The following is a 23,380-nucleotide window of genomic DNA, read 5'->3' as shown; positions in this document are numbered from 1 at the left end:
TGAAATAATTCCCTGTTTTAATGATAAACGTAAAAGGGATGAATCGGGAAAATGTACGCAACGTAGAAATGTTGATGCTTGTTGTGGATCCCCTAAAGCTGCTTCAAAAGGTTCTCCAAATATGACATATTATCAAACATCTTATATGTTATCCTATGAACCCAAGAAAGAAGTACTTAAGAAGTGATTTTTTACTTATAATATGATTTTAATGTGTAATTTTAATTGAATTTAATTAATATATTTTTGGATAATTAATTTTATAAGATAAAATCAAAGATTATTCAAATTTATTTAGTACCTAACTTCACTAAGTATAAATAACCTAAAAAATTTTAATACAAATTCAAAATAAAAATAAATATTTATAAATATATAGGTACAATACGATTTAAGAAATATTTTTAAGAAAAACGTTATTAAATTAATAAATCCAATTTTAAATTTCCCGCGCTAATTCAAATATAAACATAACCATAAATGACCACACATAACCTAAAAATGTCCAATTTTGGTGTTTTAAACCGTTTTAATCTTTATTATCGTTTTAATAAGTGAAAATGTGATTGTGCTTTAAATCCTATCATAAAAAGTGATTAAAATAAGTGCATCTAACTAAATAAAAGGTAAATTTTCTTTTATATTATCTCAAATTCTTTTCTTAAAATTTTGAGGTTATCTTATTTGTATCTTAAATGATTAGTAAAAATGGCACAACACTCTCAAAATAAAGAAAAGGGTATAAAGAAAATGAAGCAAGGCATGTCTTACTCGTGTAAAGAGAAAACGATAATTTTAAACGTCTTCAAATACTTCAAACAAGAATACCCAGACATATGCGTTACAGAAGTTGTTCGAAGGACTGCAAAAGCAACTGGGTGTAGTGAAAAAAGTGTTTTTCAATTTCGAAAAGAAGAGGCGAGCGTCGAAGGTTTTAAAGAACCATCTAAAACGAAGATTCGTAAAAATATTAATATAAATAGCAGGGATATTAAGTACGATAATTCCGTTCGACAATCTATAAAAGAGATTATTTACGATTTAAAATATCGCGGTGTTGTTCCTTCTTTGAATACGATTCGTAAACGAATCAACGAAAACGAAAGTTTACCCAAATTTTCGTTAATGACTTTAAGGAGATTATTATTTGATATGGGGTTTTGTTATGAAAAAAACGGAAATAAATCGATTTTGGTTGAAAAAGAAAGCGTGGGTGCTAAAAATAATGAGTTAAAAAAGGTGAAAAATGATCAACGAAAAATTAATTTGAATCAAAGTGAGAATAAAATTAATAGAGATAAGCCCCAAATGCAAGTGATTCAAAATAGGGTTAATAATGTTATGAATTCTTCGCGAAATGATTTTGTTCATAATGAAAATTTGGAAAATCGATTTCCTTTATATTTTAGACAGTCTGAAAATAATGTAAATCATGTTTCAATTCAAAATCATCAACATAATGTTCCATTAATGGTTAATCATAGAAATGAAATTATTTCTCATACTGGTAATGTTATGAGTAACTTAAATCATGTACCGGGTAAATGTGATTGGATAAATCCACCTCCACCTCATAACAATTAAAGTATATAATTCGCTTATTCTAATATTGTATCATCAGATCCATTCTAAATAATAAGTTGCCAGTAAGATGTATTAGTTTTCAGGGATTAATGATTAACTGTGTAATCTTGTACAGGGTCTGTCAGGAAGAGCTGAGTCTATATGTATATGGCAAACTACTGGCACGAATTTTTGAGATCATCACTAAATTTTGAAATTATAGAACTATCATATGTCTAGAGTCACCATTTTTGAGTTATTTCAGTTTTTCCGAAAATTTTGGTAGATGCAACCCTTCACAATAAATATATGTAGCCAAATATGCTCAGAGGTTGCATAGAGAGGACCCATAGTTGACATAATCTTTCAAAATTTGTTTTAAAAGTTATACAGGGTGGTCAGAAATTTGCACAGAATTTCTCTATCTCGAAATGTCAAAAAGTTAATTTTTTTAAATAGCAACCCCACTTTTTCCTTTCACCAGCCCATTGTACGCTGAAAAATAAGGGGACTTTGTCATTGCATCTCTATATCATATGTCTAAAGTACACATTTTTTAGTTATTGCTGTTTTTTTCGAAAATTTTGGCAGATACAACCCTTCATAATAAACATAATTTTTCGAAATTACATTTCAGTCCGGTCCAATATGTTTAGTGCTTGCACAGAGAGGACCCATAGCTGAGATAATCTTTAAAAATTTGTTTTAAAAGTTATACAGGTGGTCAGAAATTTGCACCGAATTCCCTATCTCGTAACGTCAAAAAGTTAATTTTTTTAAATAGCAACCTCACTTTTTTCTTTCGCCAGTCTATTGTACGCTGAAAAATAAGGGGACTTTGTCATTTCATCTCTATATCTAAAATGTATGGTTTTTGCAGAATTTTGAAAGAAACGAAATATCGTGGTTATTTGAAAATTTTAAATTATCAGTTGCCTTTGGGTAATTGAATAAAACTTATAAGAGCAGGAAAGAAGTTAATGTTATGATTATTATTATTGCTGCCGGGCTGAGGAGAGCGGCCCCTCTCGTTACCGCGACCTATAAGATCTATTGTAACTTTAGCCCTCCAAAGGTTTAGGGCAAATGTAGGTCCTTAATGAACCATAGTATTGTCCTGAGGTCTTGAACCTTTATGTCGATAGGTAACAGGGGAGTTTTACCGAAGACGTTGTGCCTTAGACGGCCTCTGGCGACGCAATTGCACAGTATATGTTCAGCAGTTTCTGACTCGTCGTTGCATAGTCGACAAGTGATCCTCAGCTTGTCCAATGTGGAAGAGGTGGTATTTTAGGGGCACATGGCCGGTCAGGTAGCCTGAGAGCGTTCTTAGATCCCCTTTGCTGAGGCATAAAACCTCTTTGGTTTTGTTTTGCGACGGAGTTATCATACTCTTCGCTTGTCTGTGACCTGGAAGTTCTTTCCAGCGTAAGGCTATCTTTGAAGCCTCCCAGTTGTTGATTATTTATTTTAGGTGGCTTTTTTGTAGTCCATATCCAGGTTGAGGTCCAATGAAGGGCGTGTTTGCTGCCTCTTTGGCCAGCTTGTCGGCCTTCTCATTGCCCTCAATGTTGCTGTGACCTGGGACCCACCGTAGGGTAACATCATTGCCCCTAGCGAGTTCTCTCAGGTTGTTGGTACACTCTCTGATCAGTGCGGAGCCACACGTGTAGGCCTGAATTGCCTTTAAGGCTGCCCGACTGTCTGTGAAAATGTTTATGGATGCACCTTTTTGTCCCTTCTGTAGGTTTAAAGCGGTGCAGAAGTTTATAGCAAGAACTTCTGCTTGGAAAATTGTTAAGTCCGAGCTGAGGGGAGAAGTTAATGTACTACAAGGCGTGTCCAGAAGAAAGAAACACAAAAACATTTTTTCAAAACAAAATTTATTTTTACATGTAGCACCATTGTTCAGACATTTGTCGTAGCGGAAAACCAACTTTTGTACGCCCTTTTCATGGAAAGATGCCGCCAGTGAAGACAAAGTTGTCTTAAATTTTTGTTGTTTCCACTTTATCGACTGTTGTTTGGATTCTGGAGTGACATGACAAACCCAAGTTTCATTACCGGTCACAATTTTGTTTAAGAATTCATCTCCTTTATCATTGTATAGAGTAAGAAATGTCAAAGCACTTCCAAGGCGCTTCGTTTTATGAACACTTTCCAATAATTTAATCGTTTTGCTATGGTTTTCAGTATGGTTTTTGTTTTGCCCAGGTCAGTTGTCGATGTAGTGCTGCAACATTGAACAGATTTCATTATTTCCCTTGTTTGCTACACCTTCATGAAATACATAAAATACGGTCTTTTCATTTTCAAGTTTTTTACACCCAAAATAGTTGACTCAAAGTTGCCGCAAATAAAATATTTCTTGGATTAGGATGTGGTAGCGGCAAGTTTTGCATAAAATCAAAAGCAAGTGCTGCAACGTCATCACGAGTTTCCCATAATTTTCGTATTTCTAATATCTTGTTGTGGAACTTCTTGATTCTCCTTCCGTGTATAGTTAATTCAGCTTCAGCGGCCCTTTTAGGATGGTCGCCTAATTGTAGACTTTTTATTTTGACGGTTAGCTCTTTACATCCAATACAAGTATCAACTTGAGGTCTACCAAACCGTTACGAAAAATTGTCCTTGAAATATTGGGCATAAAATTGATATTTCACGTTTAGGTTTGGTTATTTGGACTTAAATAACAAAAACATTGTTTTTATATCTAATCTTGCATCAAGATTCTGCCAAAATTTTCGAAAAAACTGACATAACTCCAAAATGGTGCACTCTAGACATATGATGATTGGTACTTACATTCGATTTAAAATAACAAAGTTGGGTCCCTTTCTGGTATAACTGGAAGTGGCAGAAAACTGAACATATTTTAGCTAAAACGAGCTACTTGGATAAACCCCCTATGCAGCTTGTCGTGACAGACCCTATACATATTGTTGTTTAGGCTGTGCCATAAACTATAAAAAAACATATCCAAAAGACTGCTTTAAATGCAATTTATCTCAGTTTTATGATATCAGTATTAATTTTTAAATAACACAAATAAACACTACATTTTTAACAAACTATATTTATTCTTTGGAATGTACCTAACAAAAATAAATACTATATTTTTAGTATATTTAAATTAAATGTACACTTTAATATTACAAATTAAGTCTCTGAATTATGCAATTGCTAAAAAATAAGCTATTACTTTAATCTATATCCTTAATAACTTTAATCGATATTTCATCATCATTTTTTTTGGTTATATTTTCGTAGATTGGTTCAGTTTCTTTTGCTAAAACAAAACAAAATAAATTTAGGATTATCAATAATTAAAAAAAATTACTTTCTCCTTTCTTTGGATTTGTAATATATTCCGCTAAGCAATTATGAATATACATGTATTGTTTCTGTAAGAAATAATCAATTCAATTATAATTAACAATACGAAATACAAATTTTTACCTCTGTTTGAACCATACGAACTCTTTGTTTACGTAAATTTAAAACAGTCTTAAATATGTCTATATCACCCGCATTTTCTATCGTTTGAAGTAAAATATCTAAAGCTATTAGAGTACCTGTTCTACCAACTCCAGCACTATAATAATAAAAATTACTAATTAAATTTTAAGATTTAAAATTATTTTTTACCTGCAATGAATAATTGTTTTACTTTTATACTGTTCAACACATTGTCTTAAAATATTGCAAAAATCTAACATAGAATCCGCATCGTTTGGACAACCAAAATCTGGCCATTGTATATATTGCAAATGCGTTATCGTTATTTGCATTAATTCTCTTTGAACCATTAAAGTTCTTTTAATATAACTACCTAATGGAACTTCATTCGCACATTTGATTTCGATACCATCACCTATTGCCATCGTCTCGTGGTTATTGGGGAAATATTGATGACATTTTGCCTTAAAAAAATCATCTTCAAATTAATTTTTGTTTCTAGGAGAAATAAAGATTAAGATTACTTTCTCATGTTCCACAAATTGAGCAACCATCACTATAACAGCTACGTTTTCTTGTATAACCATTCTCCAAAAATCAACTATTGTTGATTCTAATGGACCTTGTGTTGCTATGTATTCAACATTTCCAGAATAACCCTTAAAAAAAATTGATTTAATTGTTATTAAAAAGTGGTTTGATGCTTACTTTTATAAATGAGGCATTAATATAATCAGCATAATTATCATTTTTATCTCTATCTAATTTCACTCTCGTTTCGTCATCTAAAAAATTATTACTTTTTAATTAAAATGAAAATAAATTAATTAATTTGTTTCTAACTTACATGGCAGTATATTAATATATCTATTTTTACGTTTATTATCATCGGTCATTGCAAACGTCATCGGTAATTGTTCGCTGATTCCTAATCTTTCAAGTAAACTATACTCAGCTTTTAATTTATTTAAATTAGTTTTATAATCATCGTAATGATCCAAAAATTTATTGATTGGCACTGGTTGCGGAACTAAAGGTAAAGTGTCCAAAACAGTCTCTTCTTCTTGACTTTTCGTTCTTCTTCGTCTCCAAACAATTATTATTATAAATATTATAATTAAAGCTGCAGCTGCTCCCACAATTCCACCAATTAAAGCGCCATAATTTAATTTAGAAGCTTCAAAATATTAATTACTTATTAAAAATTTATAAAAATACTTTACGCAGGTAAAGTTAAGAGTATAGATTTTAATTTTGTGGATTGAGATAATGTTCTTTTAGTGTCTAAGAAAATGAAGATAGTGATCAAAATCTTTTTTAGGGTAATATTGAATGAAAAATATCGAAGAGCTGTGCAGATAGCTGGAAAATGGAGTAAGTCAACGGAATGTGGAAAGACAATTAAATGTCAGTTGTTCGAGTGTGCAAAGAACACACCAACAATTTCGTAAAAAATAATAAACAGACCAGATCAGAAAATTCTGACAAATCGGCGAATCAAGTTAGATCATATAGGCCTATCTCACTGCTATCTAAAGATTACTGTTAAAACGTCTTCCAATTTGGATTTCATAATCGACATTCTACAATAGATCAAAAATACTGTCCTGCAGTTTTCATGGACAGTATTCTCGTTTGACAAGGTGATGTACTAGGTACTTGTCTATAAGTTGGGCAGAAAGCTGTTAACTACTCAATATTAAAACCGATCATGGTTAGAGCCACAAGGCAATGTTTATCTATTGTATACTTCAGATATATTAATTTCAAAAGATGTTGTATTTCGGACATACAGTTATTCTGGTAAAAAAATTAACTCAACTGAAAACCATGCAAAAAAAATTTGATGAAAACTTTGTCATGATTTATGCATTAAGATATCGAATGCAAACAGCTAGCAAAGCAGCCTTAGGCAAGCTCAAGGAACACTAGTCAGCATTTTGTACTATTAGACGAAAATTAACGAATAGTGGTTTAGCAGCTTGCAGTTGCGCTATAGGCCCTTTGCTTACTACAGCTCACAAAAGACGTAGACTTGCTTTCGCCTAAGAAAGTGCAGAATCTGTCTTTATGGAGATCAGAGATCATAGAAGAGCATATAATGCCTTATGTTGGATTTGTGAGCAATGGTTTTCTGTTAATGCAGGATAATGCACGACCACACACGGCAAGGATCGTAACTTTGTACCTTGAAGAAGTTGGTATTCTAAAAATGGATTTGCCTACTCTAAGCCTGAATCTTAGTTCTATTGAGCATACATATTTGGGACTAGCTCAAAATCAACCTCGCCTTTATTACTCTTCATATCGTTGAGAAGTGGTTAATTTCTATATGTGTTGTGATATCAATCCTTGTCTTAATTTTTCTTGACATTGTCAAGAAGTTATTAGTTTCTATGCGATATGGTACCAATAAAGCGCCACGGCCGCTCGGCTTTATTTCTTTTGATATCATCGAGAAGCGGATTTGTGTGCAATTCTTTTCTGTTAATGCAGGATAATGCACGACAAGGATCGTAACATGGTACTTTGAAGAATTTTGGTGTTCCAAAAGTGAATTTGCCTACTCTGAGCCTGGATCTTAATCATGTTGAGCATATTTGGGACAAGCTCAATTGGCCCTTATTGAACAATGGAACAATTTCCCAAGCAGGCATGTAGGACATGCTGATCTCTATGCCAAAGTGAATGAATCCAGAATGGAGGCGACAATAGCCTATTGACAATTGATTTTCGCCACTTTTTCAATTGAAGTTGTTGTAATGTAAGCTGGAAGTGTATTTTCTATGTAACTGTATTAAATATTAACCTAAGAGACTTCGTTAACCAAGTCATAGGTAGAGCTGGGCAAACTACTTGAAAAAAGTAGTGGAGTATAACTACTAACGACTTTCACCAAAAGTAGTTTAACTACTTGGTTAACTACATAATAAAATACAGTTTTGAGTCCTAAAAACCGAATGCCGTACCTACAACTACAAAAATGCATAAAAAGGTCTACAATAATAAATAAATAAATGCAAAAATTACATCGTCTATGTATAGCCAGCCCAACATTTTTGTAACACCCTGTATAAAGCTTATTTTAAAGGTAACTAGGTTTCTAGTTAGTAATTAACAACTGTTTGAACTGTTATACATGAATTATGCTTAAAAGTCAAATTATTTTGGTACTTCTACTTTATGGAATGAAAACTACAGACTTGTTCTAACCATAGGTTGTAATGCGGTTTGTGTACATAAGTACATACTAGATATTTGGAAAAACTGTCTTACTTAAAAGGAATTAAAATAAAGAAAAATAGTTAGAATACCTAAAGTAGTTAACAATGAGGAGTTATCTACTTTCTTAACTACTTTCTGCGAATTTTATGGCAGCATAAAATAATCGAGTATAACTACTAATAGAACAAAAGTAGTTAGAATATAAATACTTTTACACAAAAAGTAGTTAACTACTGCCCAGCTCTGGTCATAGGGTTATTCCAAGGTTATGGCAGAACAGGATGGAGCCAACAAAATGGACCTGATTGACTTAAGAGGAATAGGGCTTTCTGGATCTACAATCCTGATTCAGGATTCTAGGGATTTTGAAGATACTTGTAAACATTTCGTCAGAATGCCAATTCTCCTTCTTATCACGGTATTACACCAACTATATAATACATTGACGTGACACTTTTTACCTTTATACTTATTAGTCTTATTACACTTTTCTGATGTGACGTTTCATGAACCTGATTAATAATCGTTTAACCCTTTGTGTCCCAAGAAGTTAAAAATTTTGAAACTTTGTGACAGAATTCACACGCTATCAAAATACACTCAAAGGCCTTTGGAATCAATTATAGCAAAATATGCAATCCCCCTATTTTCGCATAATCTAAGTGGCAAAAAAAGATGCTAATTCAAAAATTCCTAGAAGCTGTGTTTACTAAAATTAAGAAATGAAACTTATTTTAAATTGAAGTTTAAATCTTTCTGTTTAAATCGATGTATAATAATCATTGGGTTGAATTAGAAAGATATTGGGAAAAAGAGTATTGAGTTAAAACTAATATTATCGTATAACCTAAAAGTGTCAAAAAAGATGCTAATTTAAAAATTCCTGGAAGCCGTATTTATTGAAATTAAGGAATGACACTTATTCTAAATTAAAGCTCAAAGCTTTCTCTTTAAAATGAGGTATAATAATTGTTGGGTTGGATTGGAAAAATATTGAGAAAAAAATGTTGAAACAAAACTTACATTTTCGTATAACCTAAAAGTGTCAAAAAAGATGCTAATTTAAAAATTCCTGGAAGCCGTATTTATTGAAATTAAGCAATGAAACTTATGTTAAATAAAAGCTCAATGCTTTCTCTTTAAAATGATGTATAATAATTGTTGGGTTGGATTGGAAAAATATTGAGAAAAAAAATGTTGAAATAAAACTTACATTTAAAAGAGTCAAAAAAGATGCTAATTTAAAAATTCCTGGAAGCCGTATTTATTGAAATTAAGGAATGAAACTTATTTTAAATAAAAGCTCAATGCTTTCTCTTTAAAATGATGTATAATAATTGTTGGGTTGGATTGGAAAAATATTGAGAAAAAAAAAGTTGAAATAAAACTTACATTTAAAAGAGTCAAAAAAGATGCTAATTTAAAAATTCCTGGAAGCCGTATTTATTGAAATTAAGGAATGAAACTTATTTTAAATAAAAGCTCAATGCTTTCTCTTTAAAATGATGTATAATAATTGTTGGGTTGGATTGGAAAAATATTGAGAAAAAAAAAGTTGAAATAAAACTTACATTTAAAAGAGTCAAAAAAGATGCTAATTTAAAAATTCCTGGAAGCCGTATTTATTGAAATTAAGGAATGAAACTTATTTTAAATAAAAGCTCAATGCTTTCTCTTTAAAATGATGTATAATAATTGTTGGGTTGGTTTGGAAAAATATTGAGAAAAAAAAAGTTGAAATAAAACTTACATTTAAAAGAGTCAGAAAAGATGCTAATTTAAAAATTCCTGGAAGCCGTATTTATTGAAATTAAGGAATGAAACTTATTTTAAATAAAAGCTCAATGCTTTCTCTTTAAAATGATGTATAATAATTGTTGGGTTGGTTTGGAAAAATATTGAGAAAAAAAAAGTTGAAATAAAACTTACATTTAAAAGAGTCAGAAAAGATGCTAATTTAAAAATTCCTGGAAGCCGTATTTATTGAAATTAAGGAATGAAACTTATTTTAAATAAAAGCTCAATGCTTTCTCTTTAAAATGATGTATAATAATTGTTGGGTTGGATTGGAAAAATATTGAGAAAAAAAAAGTTGAAATAAAACTTACATTTAAAAGAGTCAAAAAAGATGCAAATTTAAAAATTCCTGGAAGCCGTATTTATTGAAATTAAGGAATGAGACTTATTCTAAATTAAAGCTCAATGCTTTCTTTTTAAAATGATCTGTAATAATCACACCTAGTAACCATTTATCAAAGAGATACCTTTTTGAACAACAAAATTCAACAACACCACTTTTCACTAAACTTCTAACCTCACATCTGGATGAATAAGTTTAAATATACCTAAAAACCCTAAAGTGCGGATTGCGTCGTTTTTTATACAAATTCTTTCTTGTATAGTAGAAAGTACCGACAGCTCTAAATGCGCCGAATAGATGACTACAGTTTAAAGTGAGTATTTGAAATTACCGGTGCTTTAAAGTACCGTCGGGACACAAATAGTTAAAATCTACTTCATCAACTTCACATGCGCAAATTTTTTATTAACTTATACTATTATAACTTACGTGTATAAAAAGTAATTTTTGGGGTATCTCTATACCCATAACTTGTAAATCCTCGTACTCTTAACGAATACGAAGTATCAGGCCTTAATTTTCCATTACAATATTCTTCTTGCGAATCCTCGCAATTTTCAGTTCCTATTGAAACGGTATAAACCGCATTTGAACTTCTTATTTTGCCACTTTTAAAAGGATTCCATTCTTTTGGAGTTGTTTGATACTCCTTTAATTCTTCATCTTGGCTCCAACTTCCCGTATCGGGCCAACTTCCATTTGTAATTCCATAATTTGTTAGCGGATTGTAATCTTCAGGGGCCAAAATAATGGCGTAATAAATTATTTCACCCATTTCGTTAGAAAATGTATCTTGGTTCAAATCGAACTTAATTGATTCGGATTCTATTGAATGGGGATCTGAAATTTGGGAAAATTCGTCTTTTGGAACTAAAAATATATTATTTTAATCATTTTTAATTTTTTTTTTTAATAATAATTATTTTACTTCCGGCTGAAGATGTAAAACCATCCAAATAATTTTTTTCACTAACAAAGTTTTCTTCTGTGTAAACCTCAATAAATCCTTCGTATGTATATTCAGGTTTTAAAGGTAAAATAAAACCTTTTTCCGTGTATTCTGTTAATTCATCTGTAACACTCACATCAGGAAAACCAGATCGAGTTCCTTGAATTGTGAGTTTATAAGAAGATAATTTTCCGTTTAAATGACACGGTTCTTTAAAAACAACACCTAAGTTAACGTCGTAATCTTCACTTTCTTTAATTATGAAATAATATAGAATTAATCTAACTGATTCAGAAGGTGCTGTTGATGTTATATGGATAGTCTCGTTAGCTTCGCCATATCCTGATTCGGTTTTTGCTCTCACAGCAACTTTATATTCATAATTTGGCTTAAAATCATTATAATCATAATAGTTAAACGTTTCATTGACTTCATCAGAGAAACTATATTTACTTTCACAATCAAAATCATTAACTTCATGAAGTGGTCTGATAGAATCAATATTAATTTGATAATTTGTGATTATTCCGTTTTTGTTATTGGGTTCTTCCCAAGAAATTTGGGCATTTGTTGATGTTATTTCCGTAACGGTGATGCTTTGAGGAGGTGAAGGTCGGCCTTCTGGTGAAATAATTTCAATCGAGTCAAATTCACCATCTAATTCATTATTTATTTCAATTCCTTTCGTTACTGCGTAAACTGTTACGGTATATTTCACCCAAGGTTCAGCTGACATCTCAAAATAGTAATTTTCATCTTTAATATTTTCGTTTGGTTGAATCTCTTCAACGATCGATTTTAATGGTTCTTCGTTTTCCAATTTTACGCCTTCAATGATATAGTTAAATTTAATTAAATTTCCGTTTGTACAAGGGAGTTTCCAAACAATTTTAATTGATACATCGTATACCTCGTCATTGTTTATTGTAACGTTTTTGTCTAGATTTATTACTTTGTTTGATATTTTGGGTTCGGTTTCAAAGTCGATTGAGGCTTCTTCTCCGAAACCCGCTCCCGTTTGTGCTTGAATAGTTAACGAATAAATCGAGTTAGGAACGAATGATTCAAATAAATAATTATTTTCGTTGACGAGGCTTACAACATCTTCTTTATTTATTTCGCAGTAGTTTGGAATAAAGTGTTTCGTTTCTTCGTATTTAATAGCGAGTTTATAATCTTGTAAAATTCCGGGAATTTTTGATGGTTTATCCCAAGTTATGTAAATTTTATTTTCGTCGGATTTTGTGTTTAAATTTTCGGGTTTACTTGGAACGTCTTCGTTGGTTTCTACACCAAGATTGGCTGGTTCTGACGCCCCAGCTGAGTTAACAACGAAAATATCACAAGAATAATTAGTGTAAGGTGAAAGCTCATCGACGACAATATCCTGAATAGGTCGAGTTGTTGAATCTGTATATTCTATTGATGATGAGCTTTCCTTAACCATCCATGGTTCAAAATTATCCCCTGAAAATATGCAAGTTGCGTTAATCGATGATATTTTACACTTGTTTGATGTATAATCAACCAATTTCACGCTAAAAGTAATATTGGTCTTTTCAGTTTCATAATTTTTAATATCAGGGAGTGGAGTGACGTATTCTTTTATAGAAGTAGTTTGAGTTATATCGAGGCCATTTATTGCTTCAGAAAGTTGGGGATATATCATAAAACTGTAATCTTCACATGGAGTTACTGGTTCGATGTTTATAAACGTGTTCTCTGTGTATTTATCTATAGTTGACTGGCTTCCCATCAATCGAATTGTGTACCGATAAATGCAAGCTCCGGTATTTTTTGGTGGATCCCAAGTTGCTGATAAAGTTGTTGCTTCTGATGTTAACCGAAGATTTTCTACCGAACTTGCAGCTGAAACAAAAAAGATTAAACACTGATGTTTTTGTAATTTAATTTTTTTACTTGATGGTTTTCCTGTTTTAGCTTTAATGGAAACTCCTTCACTTTCAACTATATCTCCGTCTGTTTTAGAAACTGTAGTAACTCGAATATTATGGGTAGTGCAAGCTTCTACGTCTGTTAACACTTCTGTTGTTATAGTGGTTTCTTTGTATTTTTCATCATTAAGATAAATATAGTACATATCAACGCATTCTCCATCACTTGGCGCATCCCAATTTAACTCAATTTCGTAAATTTTGGGCGTTGCTTCTAAATTTGATATTTCACCTGGAACTATTAATTAAAAAAATTTTAAATTAACGATTTATTTATATTATCTTATAGCCTACTTAATCTTGTTGCGGCATTTCCAACGTTATTTTCAACATCCACAGCTGAAATCTCAATCTTCGTACACTCCAATCTCGAAGTATTCTCGATTTCAATCGAATTCGTCTCAATTATTTTTTCTTCAACTCCGTTTATCGATATTTTGTATTTATTACATTCTTGAATCGTTGGTTTTCCCCAACTCAAATTGTAAATATTAGCATTGTTGGTTATTTTTATATCTTTTAATTCATCGGGAACTACAACAATAATAATACTTAAAATATAAACAATATATACAGGTGTATCCGAATGACTGCAACAAACTTCAAGGGGTGATTCTTTAGTGAATTTTAAGGGTACTTTGATATATGAACCATGGGCGACTTCGGCTCCCCTAAGGAGCTACACCCCTCCAAAATAGCGGAAAATTTTTTTGGATCCTATTTGTACTTTCAATTTACCCTTCTAAACTACTAAACGTACCCACCCCCGTTCAATTTATGCCTAGATTTTTTTTATGAAGACGATAAATACATTGGAAAAGTTTCAGTTAGATAGATAAAACTATTCTAAAACTTTTTTGTCTTTCTGATGTTCTTCTAAAAATTAATAATTTCTGAGAAAAAAAATAATTAAGCAAACACTAACTGTTAAGCTGTAGGGTTGTTAATCGAAAGTTGGAATGAATTTTTAATGAAAAAATCTTAGTAGGCTTTGCAATATTTATCAGAAATATTTTTGACGTTTAAATATCATAAAATTTTGAAACGTCGAGTGAACGAGCGTAAATGCGATTGAACTTTATTCAAACATTAATTTGAAAAACAATAATAATAGTAAGAAAAACTGACATTTAAACGTCAAAAATATTTCTGACAAAGATTGCAAAGCCTACTAAGATTTTTTCATTCAAAATTCATTTCAACTTTTGATCGACAACCCCATTGTTTAACGAACAGTGTTTGCTTTACTATTTTTTTTCTCAAAAATTAGCCGTTTTTGGAAAAATTTCAGAGAGACAAAAAAGTTTTAGAATACTTTCATCTATCTATGTAAAATTTTTCTAATGTATTTATCACCTGCATAAAAAAAATTTTTGCAAAAATGCAAAGGGGGTGGTTACGTTTAGTAGTTTAGAAGGGTAGGTTGAAAGTACAAATAGGGTCAAAACGTGTCCTATTATAAGTTAAACATATTCCCCAAATTTCATTTTCCTAGCTTTTATGGTTTTTGAGAAAAAAAAATTAAACCAAAATTTTCAGCCATTTTTGAAGGGGCGTAGCTCCCCAGGGGGGTCGAAGTCGCCCATGGTTCATATATGAAAGTACCCTTAAAATTCACTAAAGAATCACCCCTTGAAGTTTGTTGCAGTCATTCAGATACACCTTGTACATCAAACTGTTTATGGGTGTTTCAAAAGTAGTGTGCCTAAAATAAATTGTAGTAATATATAAGTTAATCCCGATTATCTATGATACCAGAAGATATTTTTATGGTCATGAATAAGGAGTTTGTGAAAAACATAAAACTTTAATGGCTCACAATATCGTCCAAAATGTTCCATCGCAACTCTAATCTTTAAAATCCCCCAATGGCTTACTAGTGATGAAACGGATAGTGATTTTGCGAAAAGCCGAATAATCGGTATCCCCTTCGGCCGGATATCCGGTTATCCAGCCATTATGCTTATAATTTCTGGTGCATTTCTGAACTAAAAATAAAATTAATAAGAAAGCTGATGAGATATGTCAACTTTGGATCCACAATGCAAAGTGATTTTTTTTATGCTAATTTATCTAACGAAGCAACTCTAAAAAGAGGATACTTTAATTAATAATTGGTGATATTGCCACAAGGATCCTTCAAGAAATGAATTTTATAGCGAATTTTGAAAGTTATCGATGAAAATTGCAACATCGAAAATTTTATCAAAACTTCAATAATTGTTTTCTGAAAAACTAAAAGTTATTTTTCAAAACGTGTTGGTTCATCGGAAAGAGGACACTCTTATTAACACTTTGGAAAATTTTCATACTCATATTCCAAGAACTGGATTTTATACGAATTTTTAAAATTTAATCGGCGGAAACTGCAAAATTCGAAAAAATTGTCGATCATTTCAAAAATTTATTTCTCAAAAACTAAAAGCGATTTTTCAAAACGGCTTGTTGCATTAAAAAGAGGGAACTTTAATTAACAATTGGTGATATTTCCACAAGGATCCTTCAAGAAATGAATTTTATAGCGAATTTTGAAAGTTATCGATGAAAATTGCAACATCGAAAATTTTATCAAAACTTCAATAATTGTTTTCTCAAAAACTAAAGGTTATTTTTCAAAACGTGTTGGTTCATCGGAAAGAGGACACTCTTATTAACACTTTGGAAAATTTTCATACTCATATTCCAAGAACTGGATTTTATACGAATTTATAAAATTTAATCGGCAAAAACTGCAAAATTCGAAAAAATTGTCGATCATTTCAAAAATTTATTTCTCAAAAACTAAAAGCGATTTTTCAAAACGGCTTGTTGCATTAAAAAGAGGAAACTTTAGTTAATAATTGGTGATATTTCCACAAGGATCCTTCAAGAAATGAATTTTATAGCGAATTTTGAAAGTTATCGATGAAAATTGCAACATCGAAAATTTTATCAAAACTTCAATAATTGTTTTCTCAAAAACTAAAAGTAATTTTTCAAAACGTGTTGGTTCATTGGAAAAAGGACACTCTTATTAACACTTTGGAAAGTTTTCATACTCATATTCCAAGAACTGGATTTTATACGAATTTTTAAAATTTAATCGGCGGAAACTGCAAAATTCGAAAAAATTGTCGATCATTTCAAAAATTTATTTCTCAAAAACTAAAAGCGATTTTTCAAAACAGCTTGTTGCATTAAAAAGAGGGAACTTCAATTAATAATTGGTGATATTTCCACAAGGATCCTTCAAGAAATCAATTTTATAGCGAATTTTGAAAGTTATCGATGAAAATTGTAACATCGAAAATTTTATCAAAACTTCAATAATTGTTTTCTCAAAAACTAAAAGTAATTTTTCAAAACATGTTGGTTTATTGGAAAAAGGACACTCTTATTAACACTTTGGGAAATTTTCATACTCATATTTCAAAAACTGGATTTTATACGAATTTTTAAAACTTAATCGGCGAAAATTACAAAATTCGAAAAAATTGTCGATCATTTCAAAAATTTATTTCTCAAAAACTAAAAGCGATTTTTCAAAACGGCTTGTTGCATTAAAAAGAGGATACTTTAATTAATAATTGGTGATATTGCCACAAGGATCATTCAAGAAATGAATTTTATAGCGAACTTTGAAAGTTGTCGATGAAAATAATTGCAACCTCGAAAATTTTATCAAAACTTCAAATATTGTTTTCTTAAAACCTAAAAGTAATTTTTCAAAACGTGTTGGTTTATTGGAAAAAGGACACTCTTATTAACACTTTGGGAAATTTTCATACTCATATTCCAAAAACTGGATTTTATACGAATTTTTAAAACTTAATCGGCGAAAATTACAAAATTGGAGAAAATTGTCGATCATTTCAAAAATTTATTTCTCAAAAACTAAAAGCGATTTTTCAAAACGGCTTGTTGCATTAAAAAGAGGGAACTTTAATTAATAATTGGTGATATTTCCACAAGGATCCTTCCAGAAATGAATTTTATAGCGAATTTTGAAAGTTATCGATGAAAATTGCAACATCGAAACTTTTATCAAAACTTCAATAATTGTTTTCTGAAAAACTAAAAGTTATTTTTCAAAACGTGTTGGTTCATCGGAAAGAGGACACTCTTATTAACACTTTGGAAAATTTTCATACTCATATTCCAAGAACTGGATTTTATACGAATTTTTAAAATTTAATCGGCGGAAACTGCAAAATTCGAAAAAATTGTCGATCATTTCAAAAATTTATTTCTCAAAAAGTAAAAGCGATTTTTCAAAACGGCTTGTTGCATTAAAAAGAGGGAACTTTAATTAATAATTGGTGATATTTCCACAAGGATCCTTCAAGAAATGAATTTTATAGCGAATTTTGAAAGTTATCGATGAAAATTGCAACATCGAAAATTTTATCAAAACTTCAATAATTGTTTTCTCAAAAACTAAAAGTAATTTTTCAAAACGTGTTGGTTTATTGGAAAAAGGACACTCTTATTAACACTTTGGGAAATTTTCATACTCATATTCCAAAAACTGGATTTTATACGAATTTTTAAAACTTAATCGGCGAAAATTACAAAATTGGAGAAAATTGTCGATCATTTCAAAAATTTATTTCTCAAAAACTAAAAGCGATTTTTCAAAACGGCTTGTTGCATTAAAAAGAGGGAACTTTAATTAATAATTGGTGATATTTCCACAAGGATCCTTCAAGAAATGAATTTTATAGCGATTTTTGAAAGTTATCGATGAAAATTGTAACATCGAAAATTTTATCAAAACTTCAAATAATACTTTCTCAAAAACTAAAAGTTATTTTTCAAAACGTGTTGGTTCATTGGAAAGAGGACACTCTTATTAACACTTTGGGAAATTTTTATACTCATATTCCAAGAAATGAATTTTATACGAATTTTTAAAACTTAATCGGTGAAAATTGCAAAATTTGAGAAAATTGACCATCATTTAAGAAATTTATTACTCAAGCCAATATCAGTGTACCAATGTTATAAAGTGCTTTTCAAGACCTCTCAGCAGCTATCAGTGTCTATTTGCCACCTTGGAGCACGACCATCTTGAACATATTTTAGATCGAAACACTTTGACTTTTTATTATTCTAATAGCACATTACTTTTGAATCATCCCTTATATTTACGAACACCATTCAGAAATAATAAACATTGAAATGTTAAAAATTATAAAGAAAAAATGCATTTGTTATCACATTTAAATAATAATTTAAATATAGCCGTAATATATTTATTAAGCTTCCATATTTAGTAAAGCAGCAAGAAAAATCGTATTACTTTAAATAATTAAACCCCTTTGCTTACAAGATATTGTTTAATAAAGCGTGGAAGTAATAATTTTAGTATTGCATTTGAGCTTTTTTTGATTTATCAAAAAAAAGCTGTTTAGCTTACTTACAAGTACGAAGGGTGCTCAAATAAACGGCCCCCGACGATGATTTGATCGAAACGTTGTACGCGGTGCACGCCTCGAGATTTTTGAACAGTAGTCTCGGTCTTGAAACGTGCCGAAAATACGGTAATTCTTTCGGGTGGTAAATCGCCCTTTTAATATTTACGTCGTACTTAAAACGACATCTCGCCGCATTTAATTGTCCCCAACCCAACTCGATCGAGTGAGATGTTATCATTGGTGGTGATATCGTTAAACCTTTAGAGAAAAATCTCTATTTTTAGGAACATTAATCATATTTGATGAATTATTGTTAATCTCGTTGTGTAAATCGAGGTAATCAATAAAAATGGAATCAATTGAATGCATCAGCAATCAACAAATTACTTTTTTATTTAATGATAACGAATATTTTTGTATTTTTTTACAAAAATACATTTGTACAAGCGCACGTATTAACCTTGGCGTGGAAGAGTAAGTTTAAATATAGAATCTTGATTATTGACATAAAATTTAAGGTTGGCACAATTATGTTTGTTGCACAATGTTGGGAGTGACTATTGACTCAACTTGTATAACTACTTTTAAGGTTTTATGCTTCAAAATTAGTTCTAATCTACCACAAGGTACATCAGAGTTTCTGGTTTCTCCTACATCCAAAACCTTAATTTTGCTCGAATTGCAATTGAAATCCAATAACTCCAATGCCACTATTATGACCATTATTACGTTACTTCGTTCAGATTTGTTAAAAGCGATCTGTTATATATTTTGTAGTTCGACGCTCGTAGTTTCGTTCAAGAATTAAAGAACGGAAGAGTACTAGGTATTGCCGGGATACTAGTTGAAGTTTTGAAGGTGAGTGATGAAGATATTGCTGATCTGCTATATCTCTTATTCTGAGATATCTGGACTACTGGGACATTTCCTGCAAAATGGCTTGAAGGCATCATTGTCAAAATAGCAAAAAAGGCAGCCGTTCGGACTGCAGCAACTGAAGAGGGATAAACTTGCTAAGAGTTCCCAGTAAGAATTTCAACAGAGTGATGCATCCAATAGACAATCCATAAAAATCTATAGGCTAAGGTGGCTCGGTCATCTAGAAAGGATGGATGACAAGAAACCTCCAAAGCAAATGTTCTGCCAAACAGTTTTTGATAAAAAAAAACGATTTATCAGGTAAGCGATATCTTCCAAAGGACCCAATCAGTCAGTATACTGAATATATATAAAAAAACAATAAATAAATGGCAAGCTGCTACGTTAAACCTATGGTCACTAAAACGGTGCATAATGTTAGTTGCTAGAATAAAAGAAGAAGAGAAGTAAAGAAAGAAGAAGTTCTCAGGAAGATACTTGGAGAGTAAATAAATGACGTTTTAGATGGTTTTTAAATGTCATAAAGTGAGGAATATTACGAATCTCAGTAGGCAGACTACTCCAAAGGGTTATGGCCTGCACAGTAAACGATTTATGGTAAATCTCAGTATTATGGGTCGGGAACATAAGCAGAGAATCTAACTGAGATCTAGTGGGTAAACCATGCGACGACAAGCGTTGAAATATACAGTACAGATACCCTGGTGCTTGATTGTGATGAACAGTATACAACATAGTCAATATACGAAACAATCTACGATTCTGACAGCTTAATATCTGTAAATAATGACGGTATGGAGTTATGTGTTGAGATCTCTCGACATCAAAGATATACCGTATACAGTTGTTTTGAAGTTTGTTTCGGAGTGTTACCGAAAGATCAGGATATGCCGTGTCAGCATAATCTATATGAGGGAAAATCAGAGAATAACAAAGATTACGACGGACCATGGGAGGAAGGAAGCAACGGAGACTTTTTAGCGAGTGGAAACAATGATAGACCTTTCTGCAGACGGATTGAATTTGAGGTTTCCGGGACATTGTGGAATCCATAACCACCCCAAGGTTTCTAACCGTATCTGACAACTGAATAATGTCACCGTCAAACATTAAGTGAATGGGTGAAAAATCATTAAGCTTTGCCAGTAAAGGTCGACTACCAAACGCAATTGCTTGAATTTTAGCAGTATTTAATTTAAGGCCATAACGTTTAGACCAATCCAAAATATTAGAAAGATCATGATTAATTGTAAGACGTGCAATTGCTTCCAGCTAATTAAACAATGCCAGCCATGCAACGAAAAACCGGACCATTACTATAAAATAATGGAGAAAAAAGAAAAGAAAATAACTATAACAATATTCTTGTAATTGAATAACAAAAGAAAAAATATATATGTATGTAGTTCTTATCTACTAATAAGCTAACAGACCCGAGACGAGGCTGAGGACGAGGACATCTTTCCAGATCAGAAAAAAAGCTTATTACCTTCTCCTTATCCTTCGCCAACACAACGTATATCCATCTGAGGTCCAAGTATTTTCAGCTCCCATTAAGGCTTTGAGATACAGTTGAAGTCGACGGGCAGTAAGGGATTCATGTATGGGATTCAAATGAAAATCTTTTTACCTCTCACTTGTTTCTTGTTGGTCCATATCAGTCTCCGCATATTATAAGAGAAAAACGTTACAATGCTTGGTCTTTGTAAATAAGGACCAGGTGGAAGCAATTCTAAAAATACTGGGAGTTAGAAACTGGAAGGCCAAGACACCAGATAGAAGAGAGTGGAAGCTGATCTTAGAACAGACCAAGACCCACTAGGAATTGTGGTGCCAATGATGATGATGATGAGTCAAAAATGACAGTTTTTGACATTTAACATCAAAGATTCACAATTCATAGCTATCAAAATTGAATCATATGTATATTTAAATCATTTCTTTACACGCCAGGTTACTGTTATTCCTGAAAATGTTATGGTCCCAAACCGTGTTTTAAAGAAGATATGAATATTTATGACTTAAAAACCAAAAATTGTTGGTATTTACTTTACTAAGGATATAAACCACTATCTTTTTTAATTAACGTTAAAACGAACAGTCTAATATTATCAACTATCTAAATATCTTATTAATTATATTTGCACTCAAATTGATTATCTTTAATATGCAGACCAAACACTGCCGTAATCAAAAAATAGTATTAAATAAAATCAGATAATTCTTATTTATTCAATCAATCAATTCGTATTTTTTTAGAAATTAATGGGTGATACTTCACTTTAATAAAACTCGATATTAATATTGATTTGATAAAAAATTTAATAAAAAATAATTTTTTAGAAACACAAATAAATAAAAATTTACCAGTTTGGCATGGAGATTGAATTGTTATCTCTTCCGTTGTAAACACAGTTGTCGATTCATCTTGTGTTATTCCTCTACTAAATGTATCCGTTACAAAGTCCCTTGCATTATCCGATAAACTAAACGTTTCAACATCCGTCGATGATTCAGTCACAAAATCTTGTTCATAATCACTGTTTGTACTAAAAAATTGGGTTGTCATAGTCTCAAATTGACTACTTTCTTGTGTAGTGTCAGTGTAAGGCACAGTTTCAGTTGTAGCGATATCAGTGGCGCAACTATAAAATCTGACGCATAAAATCGCAAAAATAAAAACAAACACTTCAAAATCAATACGAAATCGTCTCGTCTTAAACATTTCGACGGACGATTCGTAGACACCACGCACTGTTTTAAACGCGACAACGACGACTACTAGAGTACGATCACTAGAACCATCAGGAGGAAGCGCACATGTATAAAACGATAACGAATAAACCGAAAGGAAGTTGCTTATCGGTAGTCCGCAAAATAAAATTGAAATAATAAAATGGATTATTTTCATGAAACGACAAAATTATGAAATTAAAATATAATGAATATGATGAAATTTGATTCGTTTCATTTCTATTATGTTTTTTTGCTGCATAACTTTTTTTCTGATATCGAAATGTTGTAGATATGGTGTTATTTTAATTTGATTTATATTATCTGGATAACGATTTTATCTTGTTTTGATGTCATAGTTATTGTTTCGATTTACCAACGCGACGAGAAACGACTGATGAAAATGTCTAAAAACTCCACATAGGGAATTCAATGAGGAGAACGAACGTGGCCGAGTTATTTTTAGAGCGAATTATGTTCTTAACGGAAATTTAATAAGAGCTGTCGTCTACAAAAATCAACCAAGTTACTAACGAAAGAAAAAGTACTTCACAAAATTCACTTTTTATTTCTTACTTAATTTCGTATTTCTATTTTAGTTAATTTTTTAAAAAATTTCTTTATTAAGGGTAAATTTATCAACCCCCTAATAAACATCTAAAGCTGTTACTAAAACGAAGAACCTTCTTAAAGCTGTTGAACAGATGTTAGTTACCAGAAGCATATAACCCGGAAACGGAGTCTAAGTGCTACATAAAGAATGGGCATATGCCTTTTCTACGTTGACATCCTGTGTTTAGTTTCGGCTTATAATTTTTACGTGACTTAATAAATACTTTTTTTAAGCTTTTACTAAAAGTACACAATCAATGATAGTTATATAAATATTCTAACTTGATAAGATCACCTATAGTTATAACGTAAAAACGTGTATTTACAAAGATAATCAGTTAAACTTGAAATACTCGTATCGTTATTTCCAATAATAAATCTAATAGATAAAATTTTATTAAAAAAAAATATATCTATTGATTTAAATACACATTTCGTGTATTTTTTATGAAAAAGGACAAGATTATAA

The 23,380-nt window shown here is 31.2% G+C and overlaps 2 protein-coding genes across 4 annotated transcripts; one reads left to right on the top strand and one right to left on the bottom strand.

Moving 5' to 3' along the window:
- Positions 1 to 328: 328 nt before the first annotated feature.
- On the top strand, positions 329 to 5,191 carry LOC111423711 (uncharacterized). The gene is made up of 2 exons (XM_023057014.2): positions 329 to 626; positions 704 to 5,191. The coding sequence occupies exon 2, from the start codon at positions 709 to 711 to the stop codon at positions 1,582 to 1,584; it is 876 nt and encodes a 291-aa protein (XP_022912782.2). The 5' UTR covers positions 329 to 626; positions 704 to 708; the 3' UTR covers positions 1,585 to 5,191.
- Positions 4,620 to 22,675, bottom strand: LOC111423710 (receptor-type tyrosine-protein phosphatase H-like). Of its 3 annotated transcripts, XM_071200150.1 has the most exons (13): positions 21,934 to 22,672; positions 18,694 to 18,945; positions 13,586 to 13,825; positions 13,257 to 13,529; positions 11,316 to 13,205; positions 10,817 to 11,257; positions 5,870 to 6,199; positions 5,731 to 5,807; positions 5,547 to 5,681; positions 5,212 to 5,486; positions 5,023 to 5,158; positions 4,904 to 4,967; positions 4,620 to 4,852 (listed from the first exon to the last, which is right to left on the bottom strand). In XM_071200150.1, the coding sequence occupies exons 1-13, from the start codon at positions 22,475 to 22,477 to the stop codon at positions 4,767 to 4,769; spliced, it is 4,743 nt and encodes a 1,580-aa protein (XP_071056251.1). In that variant the 5' UTR covers positions 22,478 to 22,672; the 3' UTR covers positions 4,620 to 4,766. The 3 variants fall into 3 exon arrangements, with proteins under 3 accessions (XP_071056251.1, XP_022912778.2, XP_071056252.1); XM_023057010.2 differs by lacking the exon at positions 18,694 to 18,945 and having other exon boundaries at positions 21,934 to 22,671; XM_071200151.1 differs by lacking the exons at positions 4,620 to 4,852; positions 4,904 to 4,967; positions 5,023 to 5,158; positions 5,212 to 5,486; positions 5,547 to 5,681 and having other exon boundaries at positions 5,740 to 5,821; positions 21,934 to 22,675.
- Between the last annotated feature and the right edge of the window lie 705 nt (positions 22,676 to 23,380).

The sequence above is a fragment of the Onthophagus taurus genome, chromosome 11 (genome assembly GCF_036711975.1).
Source record: "Onthophagus taurus isolate NC chromosome 11, IU_Otau_3.0, whole genome shotgun sequence".
In the NCBI taxonomy this organism is placed as follows: Eukaryota; Metazoa; Arthropoda; class Insecta; order Coleoptera; family Scarabaeidae; genus Onthophagus; species Onthophagus taurus.
The sequence above is the reverse complement of the archived record's forward strand: the minus strand, read 5'-3'. Positions and strand labels throughout refer to the sequence as shown.